The sequence below is a fragment of the Marmota monax genome, unplaced genomic scaffold (assembly GCF_021218885.2).
Source record: "Marmota monax isolate L192 unplaced genomic scaffold, Marmota_monax_Labrador192_F-V1.1 WCK01_AAM20220418_F8-fsc00041, whole genome shotgun sequence".
In the NCBI taxonomy this organism is placed as follows: Eukaryota; Metazoa; Chordata; class Mammalia; order Rodentia; family Sciuridae; genus Marmota; species Marmota monax.
This window is the reverse complement of record NW_026695238.1, coordinates 3,828,923-3,842,087: the sequence shown is the minus strand read 5'-3', so window position 1 is coordinate 3,842,087 and position 13,165 is coordinate 3,828,923. Positions and strand designations below refer to the sequence as shown.

Genomic DNA, 13,165 nt, shown 5'->3' with positions numbered 1-13,165 from the left:
GGGGCTTAGTAAAGGGACCTGGAGGTCTGGCTTAAAGTTTTCACCAAAGTCCTCGGCTTCCTGAGGCTCTCATGCTTCCAGTCTTAACTTAATCTGGTCCTAACTGTGCCTGTGCTGTGCAGTATTGGTGGGTGGCTCCCTTGTAAGAGGAATATCCACCATGGGGAAAACTGATTGTGGGACCTCAAGAGGAAAGGGCCAAGAATGTAAGCATTTCTCAGGGCCCCACCACAAACTGGGGAGGGCAATTTGGTCAACCTGGAGGAGACTTCTGCTGCAACTGGCAAGGCTTGCACCTGCAGCTGTTTGGGCAAAAAGGAGGTGAGGCCTGAGGTGTCACCCATTCGTCCCACAGGGTTCCTCATGAGCCACCTAGGAAAGAAGGAACACAGCATACTACCAAGCTCTCAAAACAGCTTTATTGACTTCCAGTTTCCCTCCTGTCTTGAGCTCAGCCCAGCTGGCTTTGATAGGTCTCTGAGGCTCAGTGCTACAAGGGCTGATGACACCCCACTCCAGCAGTCCCCTCCCTAGCCTTGGGCTCCCCAGGCAGGGAGGAGGAGAGGCAGCTCGTCTGTGATGTTGGAGAGAAAGAATGGGTAGCAGGGTCAGAGGCCAAAGAAAGACATTCAAGCAGCAGCATGCCTGGCGTTCCTGTCACATGCTGCTAGGGTGGCCTCCCCTTCCAAGCTCTGCCAGCCCACGCCCATCAGCCTTCCATGGCCATGCCCTGCTTCCTCAGTCTGCTGCCCCCCTGGCTTGTTCCTCAGACCCCAGTCTGCCTGCAGAAAAAGAACCTCTTTCAGACATTGCAGGTCCTTGACCTGCCCACTCTGACCCCGGGGCCAGCAAGGTGTCAGGGGAACTGAGGCTCAGGTCATTCCCCCTTCATCCACATTCTAGCCTGCCAGGAACAAATCAAAAGACAAGATCTCCCAGTCTAGAGCGAGTGACAAGCTGGCCAGCGCCAGAACTACTTACTCCAAGAAGCACAGATCTGTAACCACGCACCACCTCCCCTGGCTATGTTGAGCAGGAAGGTGGTCGGGTGCACTGCATTCTAGGACTAGTAGTCCCCAAGAGACAGCAGCAAACACTCAGGTTAGAGAGTTCACAGGCTAAGACTACTGATGCCTCCCACCCGACCCCCACCCACTACCCAGGCCCCAGTTCTACACTCAGGATGGGTGAGGGAGAGGAATGGAGTGTCCCCTCCCAATGCTTGGGGGAGGATGCTGTCCTGTTGGAACTGTGCAGCGACTGTGGATCCTGGACATCCAGCTCAGAACACATCTGGGGAGAGAGCGGGGGCGGGTAACAGGAGAGAGGGTCAGCAGCAAGCTGTGGAGGATGGAGCCAAGCATGCACACCTGGGCTGGCCCTGTGGCCTTTCCCTGAGCCCTGATGCATGGTGGGAAAGTAGTATGGGATCCAGTCCCCACCTAGGCCTCCCCCTGGGTCACCTGGCCCTACCCCACCTCTCCAGGGTTAGCCAGCCTCACCTCTGCCTAGTCCCAGGGCCGGGGCAGGCTGAGGCAGCAAGAGGAAGGGAGGAGGAGTGGACTCCGGTTCCAAATCTGGATGGCTGAGAGGCTCCCGCCCCACCCCGCTAGCCTCCCCAGAAGACCTCATGGCCCCAATGGCCCCAGCATCTTCCTGGGCACACTGAGGCTTCTCGGGGAAGGAAGAAGAAGGGAGTCCTAGCCAGACGGCAGTGAAAGCAAGCGATGTGGCCCGCAGGGAGTTGCAGAAAGCAGAGTAGGAGAAAGGAGAGCAGCACAGAAGGGAAGCACAGAGACAGTCAGAGCTCAACACTGCACAGAAACCAGCGGGGGCTGCAGCTGGACACAGAGCGGAGACGCCGCTCAGCCTGCACTGCTCCCCAGGGTAGCTGCCAACTCGGCTCAGAGCACCCCAGGCCAAGTCCTCCTTCCTTGACACAGTTGGCAACACAGGTGGCAGAAAACCTGGGCACAAAAGGCCCAACCCAAACTACTAATGCCACTCAGAAACTCCCCATTCAGCAAGTGAATCTGGGCTCATCCTCAGCCCCTTCCACAGCCCTGATGCCCCGACCCTGGGCTTCACCCAGGGACCTATCAGCCCCAGGCTGAGCAAATAAATTCCAAATCCACAACACCAGAGTGCAGCAGGCCTGGGAGGGAAATGTGGAGGGACACGGGCTGCTTTAACTCAGGCCATGCTCCACTCAGCTCTCCTGACAGCCGGACCTCAAGTCAAGACCTGAGTCAAGTCAGGCTGGGCCTGGTGTTCAAAGGATGTGGCAGCGAGAGGCCTTCTCCTCTGGAGACGGGCTACGTTTGGTTGCCTCACCCTTTGCACCCTCATGGGTACCCCCCACACCCAGATCTTGGTGCTGGACCTTGGGTTGCCCCTGCCGTTGTTGCTGCACCCCCCGCCCACCTGCCGGCTTCTGCCCAGCTGCTTCCATCTCTGACAGACTGTAGGCCATGGCAAGCTGCAGGTCCTCATCATCCTCAGAGAGGTCACTCTCAGAGGGACGTGATACAGGGGTTGGCCGGACCTGCATGCCCCCCGACCTGGAGGTGACTGACTGTTGCTGCTCCCGACGGCTCAGCTCCAAGCCCAAGGCCAGGTCATCTGGGACACCTGCAAGAGTCACCACCAACATGAGGTTCCAGACTCGGGGCCCATCCCTTCACACGGTGAGGACTGGGCACCATGCATCAGCCCCTAGGGCTCGCCTTGAGCAAGTTATGAAACTTCCCTGGGCCTCCCTTTTCTCACCTATGCAATGGGAATGCAATCAAGCCTACATATGCAAATCATTCCAGTGATTAATTAAGACAACAAGCATGGGGTTACAATGGGGAGGAGGGGAGCAGGGTTGGTGGCGTCTGCTCTGGGAATCCTGCACCCAGAGTTTGGTTACTGGTTCCTTTTATCCCTTGCTTGATAGGAAGGAATCTTGCACAAGGAGCTACTTGAAAGTCAGGGTCATTAACCATGCTGTGACTTGATCTCCTCAAATAAAATTAGGCAAATACCACCTGCTCTGCTTGTTCTCATGGATGCTTTAAGAATACAGGAGAGGGCTGGGGTTGTAGCTCAGTGGTATAGTGCTTGTCTAAGCACGTGTGAAGCACTAGGTTTGATCCTCAGCACTAAAATGAAATAAAAGTATTGTGTTCATCTACAACTAAAAATATTTTTTAAAAAAATACAGGAGATACTGGATATGTGTTAATGCTTTAAAACTATAAAGTTCTCTGTAAATGTAAGGCACTCCACTAATGTGATAGTGATTAGCTGTATTGCTGAGATCTGTTTACTCTTTCCCCTTCTCATGGCCATCTCTGATCCTGAAAATCTGGCCTGTGGCTGACATTAGGGCCCAGCCCGCACAGGAGTTCAGAGAAGAGCCATATGGGGAGGGGGCTGTAGGGGCTGAGCTGATCTTCCTGCAAGTTCTGGGTGGTGGAGCCACTCCTCACCATTGATGGAGACTGACTTCAGCTGCCCATCCTCCTCCACTTCTACCCGTTCCTGCCCGTTCTCCATGATTCTGTGGGAGACAGCACAATTCTGGTAGAGACTCTGGCCACCACAGTGAACAGGGCAGATTTTCTATGGTATACACAGCTCTCACCTCCACCCCTCAATCTCAGACCTCTCACCCACATGGCCCTAGAAGGAGCTCTCACCTGCGTGTTGTGATGCGGCGTCCTTGAACAAAAGTGGTGGATGTGGAAACAGAGCGAAAAGCACCAGCCCCAGGACTGAAGGAGAAAGACGAGGAGGAGAAATCTGGCATTGGGATGAAGGAGGCAGAGGAGAAGCTGTTAGGGGAGGCTATGCCCTGACTGCCACAAAAACACCAAAGGCCAAGGACCTCAGGCCTCTCATACAGCTGCCCAGAGCAGGACTCTACATACAGGGCACAGGCTTGAAAAAGTGACAAGATGAGGTAGAGATTCCAAGACTCAGAGCTTCCAAAAGTGTGAAGAGACAACACTTACCAGAGTGCCCAGGGAAGGAAGAAGAGAAGGTAAAGAAGGGGCCCGAGTGTCGAGTGCCTCGACTCTGAAGCTCTGAGAAGGGGCCCAGGTCATCTGCAACAAGAAACAGATCAACCGTTACTAGGGAGCAGATTTCCCCCCAAAGTGTGTGAACTTAGCTTATAAATCTAGAAATACAAACTGCTAAGCAACTGGGTACTTTTCTGATTTTTTGTTGTTTTTGGCTGAACTTCTTCACAAAATAAGTTCCTTTTGAAGGTAGTATATGAAAATCCTCACTGGTTAGTTCTGTTCTTCCTTTGTTCCTTCCAGAACAACCAGTTCTGGAAGGAATGAAGGAAGAAAGGAAAGAAGGAAGGGAGAAACATAAAAGGAAGGGCAGATGGCTCCTTCCACATAGGCAATTAAGGATGATGTGATGATAGGCAGGAACGGCAGGGAGTCCTGGCTTTTGCCATTTGCTGTGTGACTCTTAAGCAAGCTATCTGTGCCTCAGTTTATCAATTTTTATTTCTTTCTTTTTAGTTTATACATCTTTAAATGGGGATTAAAATTACTCACCTCTAAGGTGGTTCAGAAGAGAACTGGGGATATAAAATACTTGACATTAATCTTTCAAAACCTAGTATATGTTGTTATGGGTAATGCTACTATTATTGTCACATGATACTTTGAGTCTTGCTCTCATGGCTGTTATTGTGGAAGTCTAACAATGTTTTACTGTTGTTGTCATTTAATAAGACCAGTCTGTAAAGTGTCACTAGTGGGTCACATGAGTTCTGGCATGTGTAAGGTTCTGTCCCAGCTCTCACTGGACACACACCCACTGCACAAGATCTTTTGCCTGTGGAATTCAGCTTCTCAGTCTCCTGCCTAAGGGCCTCCCAGCTGACAGAGGTCAGGCCTGAAAGGGGAAGCTGAGCCATTCTGAGCACATCTGGGTCCACTCACCAAAAAGTTCTGCAAAAGGGTCTCCACTCCCGAAGAACTCACGGAAGACTTCTTCAGGACTTCGGAAGGTAAAGGTGAAGCCAGGCCCACCACCACCACTTTCTGCCCGAGAGGGACCAGATGCTGGAGGAGACACAGCATGAGAGGGAAGCTTAGGGTGTGTGTCTCACCTCAAGACAAAGAAGCCACCAATGGCATGGCCAGGAGCCTCACAGAAAGCTTTTCATGGCAGGACTCTGCCCTCCCCCTTCCTCCCTGACCCACTTCCATCCCCAGGTCCCGCCTACCTGCCCCAGTCAGCCCTTCTCGGCCGTAGCGGTCGTAGATCTCCCGCTTATGCTCTGAAAAAAGAGACCTGATTACTTCTCCCTCCCTCTGGGATGATGGCCCACCCTTCCAAGCTAGCATAGCCCTCAAAAGATTGCCCAGAGACTGAAGTTTTGGGGAGCAGAGTGCAGGAGGGTATTCAGGGCACGCAGGCTATGGGTTTAGCCCTTGGCACAGCTGGTGCCTCATCTGTAAAATGGACAATAGCTACTACCTCCTAGGGCTATTGCAAGGATTAAATGAAATAATTTATGTAAACTGCTTAGCACCACGCTTGACACATAACGAGCGCTCAATAAATGTTGGGTAGGAGCTGGGGGTATAGCTCAGTGATACAGCGCTTGCCTAGCACCCTGGGTTCAATCTTCAGCAATGCAAAAAATAAACATCAGCTAATTATCACTATGTAATTATTAGTCAGAACTTAGCCTGAATGTCAATTCCTTAGAGAGACCTTCTGAGACCACCATAACAAACCCAGGTGCCCATTATTCCCTACCACAGCACCCTGCTACTCTCCTTCAAAATGCTCTTCACAAGCTACAACTCTGTGATTATTATCTATCTTTGCTGACCTCAGGACAAGGGCAATGCCTGCTTGTCCGCCCCAGTACCCAATTAGTGCCTGTCACTGTAAAATTCTAATCAATAGTTTTCGAATGAATGAATAAAAGACAGATTCAGGGTCAGGAGTGTAGCTCAATTGTTGAGTACTTGCCTAGCATGTGCAAGGACCTGGGTTTTATCCCCAGCACCACAGAACAAAACATAAAAGGCACACCTGGACTCATTCCAGCTCTGTGAGACCCTGAGCAAGTTTTTTCACCTCTCTCAGCCATGAAATGGGAGTAAGAAAACCTGCCTCACAGGTTGCCCGAGAGGACCCATGGAAATTATCAAGGCCTGGCACGGAGGAGGCTCAAATACATTGGTCACCTGTCCTGCTCCCTTCCCAGGTCAGGACCCATGCCACTCTCCAGACAGTAGGGAGGAGACAAAGCTCTTCCTATGGAAGGGGGCACTTAAATGCCAAGTTTGAAAAATGGAGGCAGGTGGCAGAGGGATGGCTTTGGGAAGGAATCTGATGGGCATGAGTAGAGAGAAAGGATGTGCTGGGCCCTGTCCTGACCCAGGGCCTTACTGTCAGACAGCACTTCATAGGCCTCAGCCACCTCCTTAAATTTCTTTTCAGCAAACTCTTTATTATCCGGGTTCTTGTCTGGGTGCCACTGTAGAGCCTTCCGACGATACCTGCAGGAAGTGGGTGCAAGGGGAGGGTCAGGCTCTTCCCACCAGGGAACTGAAGCACCCATCCATTCTCCTTTAGCCCACCACTGTCCTTTCACAGCTTGTACCCCAGCCCACCCCAGCTGCAGAGGCTGCTCTGTTCCCATCTTTTCATGGAGCTCTTCTCTCTCCCTTCTGTGCCAGGGCTGGAACCACATGATGAGTAGATATTAATGCCAGAGTGAGAATGCCCCTGCCCTGACCCTAACTGGACCAGCACAGAACACTGACCCTCCTCCTAGAGTCTGGGCATCTTTGAGCTGCATGTGGAGAAAGCCCACATCTAGAGGAGGGGAGTGGAAGGGACGGAAGGGAGGCACTGGAGAAGGACCCACAGTGTAGCTTCCAGCACGACTTGGTCTTTCTCTGAACTTCCTCCTTCTATTCTTGCAGGGGTCTCCTTGCTCCTGCAGGTATCACTCTCAAAGGCCCCATGGCACTGGGGGTGGGGGGTGGGGCAGGGAGTGGGAGGTTTTCTGATGCACAGTGGAGGCACTTACGCCTTCTTGATGTCATCAGCGGATGCACTTCGCGGCACATCTAGAATCTCGTAGTAGGATGCCATGGCAACTCGTCAGTCGTCAGGCAGGCCTCTCCGGGCTGCAGGAAAGAAGGAGTCAGGCAAAGGGTACCAGCAGCCACTCCCTATGGCGGAGACCCCCGGGGAAGGGAGGCTCTCGGAGGTGGTAGCGGAGCCCGCGGGGCGGTGCTTGCAGCCGGCAGCGAGACTCCTTCCGCAGCCTAATCTGCCCCCGCAAGCCGGTGCCCAGGGCTATCTGGATGCGCAGGCCCGGGGAGCCCTATCAAAGCCTCCTAAATTCAGCACCCTGGGTCGGGCCCCCGCCTTACGCGGGCCAGCAGCACCTCGGTGCCGGAGTCCCGCCCCAGCCCCCCGCCGGGAACCGTCTGGCACGGGCGGCACGGCTCGCGGCTGCTGCGTAGGACGCACCCGGCCCAGCTGTGCGACAAGCATGCGTCAGCTGCACGGAAACTACTAGAGACTGGGAGAAGGCCGGCTCCACCCGTCACACCGAAGGGAGGGCGACGGCAGGGGCTGCTGGGAGATGGGGGCGGAGCTTGCTATTTTGGGCAAGCACAGCGGCTACGTCATCCCCAGGTGCGACCTGGGAAGCTGAGGCCAGCGCAGTCCATCCAGGCGTGATGCACTCGCGCAAACCGAGGCAGAAGCAGCCCACGAGCAAGGTGCTTGGCCCTGGTCCCGATGTCTCTCGGCTGTAACACTCTGTAATCCATTGGAACTCACCCGGAGGTCACGGCTGCCTCCAAGACCCACCGACTCGCCTAACTCCTCCCCTTCTTCGGATCCCTGTTCCAAGCCCTGGCCTTCAAAAGAGCCTGCCCTAACATTCCTTGAGTAGGTCAGACCTGCCTTTTACAGCGTCTCGCGGCATTTCCCTCAGCACGCTTGTCAGAGCCACAAATTAGCATTTATTGGTTTGCTTATTTGATTCACAGTCACCTCCCCCACTAGAATGTAAATTCCACAGGGCAGAGATTGTGTCCTTTTTTTCACTAGTAAATAGGGCAGTAGTCAGTGTTCCAAAAGATCCGTTGGATAATTAAATAATCAACAGATGCAAATCCCTTGGTGACAGTTTGACACATTTGGGAGAGGTGAGGTTATAGGAGACAGTAAAAAGAAACTCCCCAGATTCAAGGTTTTTCTTCTCAAACCGATGTTGGAATAGCCCTGTTCCACCTCAAAAATGATTCTCGGGTTCAGGCCTTATGAGAAAGTTAGAGAACCTTCCAGAAATGGCTCTTACTAGGTACTATACAGCCAATCCACAAGCATTAGTTGCAGATCTTCTACATACTAGATGCTGCCAGCATGTATAAAGAAGAACACAGGGATTGGAGCATAGCTTTGTGGTAGAGCACTTGCGCAGCATGCATGATGCCCTGAGTTCCATACCCAGCACTGAAAAAAGAAAGAAAGAAAAAATAAAAGAAATAGAGGAAGAGGGAGAGGAAAGGAGAAGGAAGACTAAAACTTGATATGATAACAGCCTATCCCCAGGGCTTTTGGAAACAGACCTGGGTTTGCAACCTGACACTGCTCTGTGACTTAAGGAAACCTCTGTGGGCTCACTTTTTTCTCTTTTAAATATAGGTAATGCCTAGGGTTGTTTGAAAGTCAAATGGGTCACAGTACCTATTCTGTATCATTAGTACAACCATCTCTGTCATCACAGTTGGCTCAAGGAGTAACTGTTGATAAGTCCAGAAAAGTGTTTCCAGATGGGTGACCCAGGAATGCTTCATCAAAGATAAGGGCTTGAGCTGGACATGAGGGAAGAAGGTGGTGTGCATTTGTCCAGTTTTCCTGGCTGTCCATCACCAGAACCTCCTGCTTACATTTGGGAAATTCCCATCTACATTTGGGGAATTTCCATTGCACAGTCCCTGCCACATGGCCATCTGCCACAAAAACACCAGGGCTTGCTCTCTCAGACTTCCCAGCTCTAACAGTGGGAAGGGCACGCAAAAGATATAAGGTCTGCCAAGCAGGTGCTGTAACTGGGACTTTAAATCTGGAACAAGTCACCAAACAGCAGGTGTAGGTAGATGACAATCCATTTCTGCCTGGTGGTGACTGCCATGGGGCCTGCAGTGGCCTCTAGTGTCTGGAGAAGAAACTGTCAGCCTCAATTATCTGTTGTAAGAGAGGCATGGGCACTGAAGTTGGTGGAGGGGCAAGTATCTCCTACACAGGTGGCCAAGCTTGCCCTGGTGCTTGCCTGTTTGCTGAGCCTTGTTTTCAAGCTCTTGCATTGATTCTGTGTGCTACTATATTTATGGAGGCAGGGAAGGGGTGTTGTTTTGTTGCTTTTATAAATTTACCAGAGTTCCTTTCTGCTGTTTACAACAGGAGTCTTGACTGATCCAAAGACTGAGGACTCAGATTTTGTATAAGAGCAAAATGTAGGCTGGGTCACTTGAAAATCTTCCAAGCCATTGTCTTTATCTTCTTTCTTCTCTCACCTCTACAGACATTTGCCGAGCACCTTCCGTATATGTGAGATGATACAAGGGTAGAAATTCAAAAGGTTTTAGTTCCTGTCCCTGTGCTCAGGGAGATGAAAATCTAGTTGGAACATAGTCAAAGGACATAGACAAATGACAACCAAGAGAAATTATATTGAATGCATCTAGCAAACAAAGGGTTAATTTCCTTTGTCCACAAATTCAACAAATTAATAAGAAAAAAACAAACTGCAATCTTTTTCAATGCTGGGGATGGAACCCAGGGCCTCACACATGCTGGGCAAGTGCTGTATCCCTGAGCTGCATCCTCAGGTCTCCACTGTAATTTTGAAAATGGGCAAAGGGCACAGAGAACTCACAGAAGAGGAAGCACTAGCTTCAAAATACATGAAAAGATGCTCAATCTCATTCATAACAAAAGAATTATAAGCAAAAACTGCTGCCAGTGACAAAGGCCTGTAATCCCAGGGGCTCTAGAGGCTGAAGCAGGAAGATTGCCAGTTAAAGTCATCTCAGCAATTTAGCAAGGCACTAAGCAACTCAGCCAGACCCTGTGTCAAAATAAAATACAAGAAAAGGGCTGTGGATGCGGATTAGTGGCCAAGCCACCCTAGGTCCAATCTGTGGTACTAAAATAAACCAAACAGTGCAACGAAATACCTTACTTTACTTTTTTTTTGTGTGTGTGTGTGGTACCAGGGATTGAGCCCAGGGGCACTCTACCACAAAGCTATATCCCCAGCCTTTGTATTATTTTTTTTTTAATTTTGAGATAGGGTCTTGCTAAATTGCAGAGGCTGGCCTCCAACTTTGAATCTTCCTGCCTCAGCCTTTAGAGTCACTAGGATTACAGGCAAGTACTACCACATCCAGCTACTTATTGAATGATTGACAAGGATCAAAGAGTATAAATACATCATATGAGCAAGGCTCAGATGTTCTCGTATGTTGGTAGTGGGAAGGCAGGTAATTTGGTATAATTTCTGTTAACTTTTTTTCCTGGTCACTTTGTGGTGCTGGGAATTGAACTCGGGGCCTTGTGCATGCTACACAGGTGCTTTACCACTGAGCCATGTCTCTAGGCTTTGGTATGCTTTCTAAAGAGCAATATGGGGTACAACAAAATTAAAAGTGTGTGGTCTTTGATCCAGCAATTCCAATTCTAAGAATTTATGGTTGTATATAGGTGCAAAGAAGTATGTTCAAGATTGCAGCATTCTTTTTATTAGGATAAGATTAGAAATAACCTAAACACTTATTATTAGCAAACTGTTTAAAATGACAATGGTAAACTGTGTGATGGAATATTTTCAAAAGCATGAGGCATCATTACATGTACTGATAAAGACCATCTTCTAGATTGTTAAATGAAAAAACAAGATGTAGAACACAGTGTATATTAAATGTTATATATACACATGAGAGGTATTTATATGTCTCTAAAAGAAAACACTATCAAAAAAGTTAACAGTGGTGTCTTCCAAGAGGAGAACAAGACAAAGGAGATTTATCTTTGCAGTTCACAGATTTCTTTGGTACCTTTTGAATCCTGAAGGATGTGCACATAATGTCTATTCAAATACATATAAAATTTAAAACCCTAGTTTGGGAACTAGGACATTAATAAGAAGCCACATGCTACTGTACAAGGCAGCCCATGCCAAGGGCCAAATGAGTGGTGGAGACAGATGGTAGGGGCTGGCAGAATCCAGAGGAGGGAGAGGTCCTGGGGGTTGCATGGGTTCCGGATGGCTGTGACCTAAGCTGGAATGAATTGCAACAGTGAGGTGGGGAGGGGAAGGTGGCAGTCCAGAAGGAAATGGTGAGGACGAAGCTCCAGAGGCACACATGTTCTTGACACAGCAGAGGTGAGGGAATAAATCTGTTGGGTGGGATCCAATGCTGGGAAGCTGCCTCTTGTGTCTGTCTGCAGGAGGTAATTATATCCTGGCTTTAGAAGTATCAGGGATGAAAGCATTCCCCTGCATTGAGAGAGTCCCCAGGAGCCAGGCTGGGTGGCGCTCCCAGCTGCCACCTCCCCATACCACACCCAGTCTAACCCAGGCTTGCCAGTGCCTGCCAGCATGCATACACTGGGATGACTTTCGGAGTCTGACAAGAAGAGATAGCCATACAACTGCCAGGGGTGGGTTGGCTGATACAGTAGACAGGAGGGGAGATTGGCTGCCTCTCTGATACCAAGCCATATTGGCAGATGACAGTCCCAGCTTTCTCTTAGCCGTCCCTCCTGGTCTCTCCCAGGCCCTTACCCCACCTCCTATGAGATGTCAGAGGACCCTTTCCAAAGGATACCAAAAGCCCTGCTACCTGTCCCCAGAGAAGCATCTGTCCTAATTTAGGCCCAGAAACTTGGCTCCTGCCCCCTCCCTTGATGCCCTCCCCACCCCCAGATCCTGGGCAGGGCAGAGTCAAGCATCATTCCCTCCCTGCCCTGGAGGTGCCTGAGTCACTGTCTGGGCATCAGGCACCTGGCAGGCCAGAGGAACCACTGTGGGCAGGAGGGAAGACATCTGAGGGAAGGTAGGCAGCAGCACAAGCTTTAGCTTGGTCTGATCTGAGTTTGAATTCCTCCTCCTTGCATTTACTAGCTGAGTAAACTTGGGTAAGTCACATCACTTCTTTGAGCTTTAGTCCCCACCTCTATTCAAGTAACAAGTTCCTTCAACAATACTGAGTGTCTAATATTATCAATGAGGAACAAGGCCTTGCTCCCATGGAGTCCCCCTTTTGATAACATAGTAACTGTACCTATTTCAGAATGCAACAAGACAGTATGGACTCAGGGCCTTGCGCATACTGGGTGCTCAACAGATGGCAGCAATTTCTTGGGGTTTGAAGGACTCCCAAAGTAACCTTCCTTTCCATCCCAAATTTGAAGCTGGGTGAGGGAAAGACACAGGAGTCAGATGGAGATTTTAAAATCGGCATATTTTTTTTGTAGTTGTAGATTTGTAGATGGACAGCATGTCTATATTTTATTTGTGTATTTTTTTATGTGGTGCTGACGATAGAACTCAGTGCCTCCCACGTGTAAGACAAGTGCTCTGCCACTGAGCTACAGCCCCAGTCCACTAAAAATCAGCTCTTTTAGTAGAGAAAAAAATGGATTGAGGGTATAGCTGTGTTATTCAGCCAAAATGGGTTTCCAAATATGCTCTCTGAATTAAATTACCCCCACCTCACTACATGACACACAACTGCAGCCTCTCTATTCTGAGAACAGAGCCCCTTAAGTGTAAATCCTGGAAGAAGAGTTGAGGACACTTGCTGCCTCTGAGTAACTCCCAGAGAGAAAGGAAGCCACTGGGCTGGACATGCCCATTTTCTCCTCTAAATCCCCCACCATCCTGTTGCTTTCACTCCATTTTCTATTACTAGAAAGTACTTGTTGGGACAAAAATGACAAGGACAGGAGAGCAAGGAGCTACTCCTTGAATGGCATCCTGGTGCCGGGCCTCATGGCAGTCGGTGTTGGTGAATCACCTGCTTTCTCCATTTCCCCACCTTCCCTACCCTGCTCTGTACCTCACAGGGCTGCATGACCTTTGTCCCCCTTGCCAAATGGCGTC

The 13,165-nt window shown here is 50.1% G+C and overlaps 1 protein-coding gene across 2 annotated transcripts; it reads right to left on the bottom strand.

Annotated features, from left to right (window-relative positions):
• Positions 1-397: 397 nt before the first annotated feature.
• Positions 398-7,627, bottom strand: Dnajb2 (DnaJ heat shock protein family (Hsp40) member B2). 2 transcript variants are annotated; one of them, XR_009226285.1, is made up of 10 exons: positions 7,516-7,627; positions 7,067-7,166; positions 6,421-6,530; positions 5,240-5,293; positions 4,953-5,075; positions 4,002-4,094; positions 3,687-3,789; positions 3,477-3,547; positions 1,503-2,631; positions 398-1,293 (listed from the first exon to the last, which is right to left on the bottom strand). XR_009226285.1 is itself a non-coding variant. In XM_058577465.1 (10 exons), the coding sequence occupies exons 2-10, from the start codon at positions 7,129-7,131 to the stop codon at positions 1,283-1,285; spliced, it is 837 nt and encodes a 278-aa protein (XP_058433448.1). In that variant the 5' UTR covers positions 7,132-7,166; positions 7,516-7,627; the 3' UTR covers positions 398-1,282. The 2 variants fall into 2 exon arrangements, 1 of the variants encoding a protein (XP_058433448.1); XM_058577465.1 differs by having other exon boundaries at positions 2,425-2,631.
• Between the last annotated feature and the right edge of the window lie 5,538 nt (positions 7,628-13,165).

Excerpts from the sequence above, each read along its gene's own strand:
- Dnajb2 (XM_058577465.1), bottom strand. The coding sequence starts at position 7,131 with ATGGCATCCTACTACGAGATTCTAGATGTGCCGCGAAGTGCATCCGCT. Across the intron at positions 6,531-7,066 it reads GCTGATGACATCAAGAAGGC|GTATCGTCGGAAGGCTCTAC; the intron begins GTAAGTGCCTCC and ends CACTTCCTGCAG. Across the intron at positions 3,790-4,001 it reads TTCCTTCCCTGGGCACTCTG|ATTTCTCCTCCTCGTCTTTC; the intron begins GTAAGTGTTGTC and ends TCCCAATGCCAG.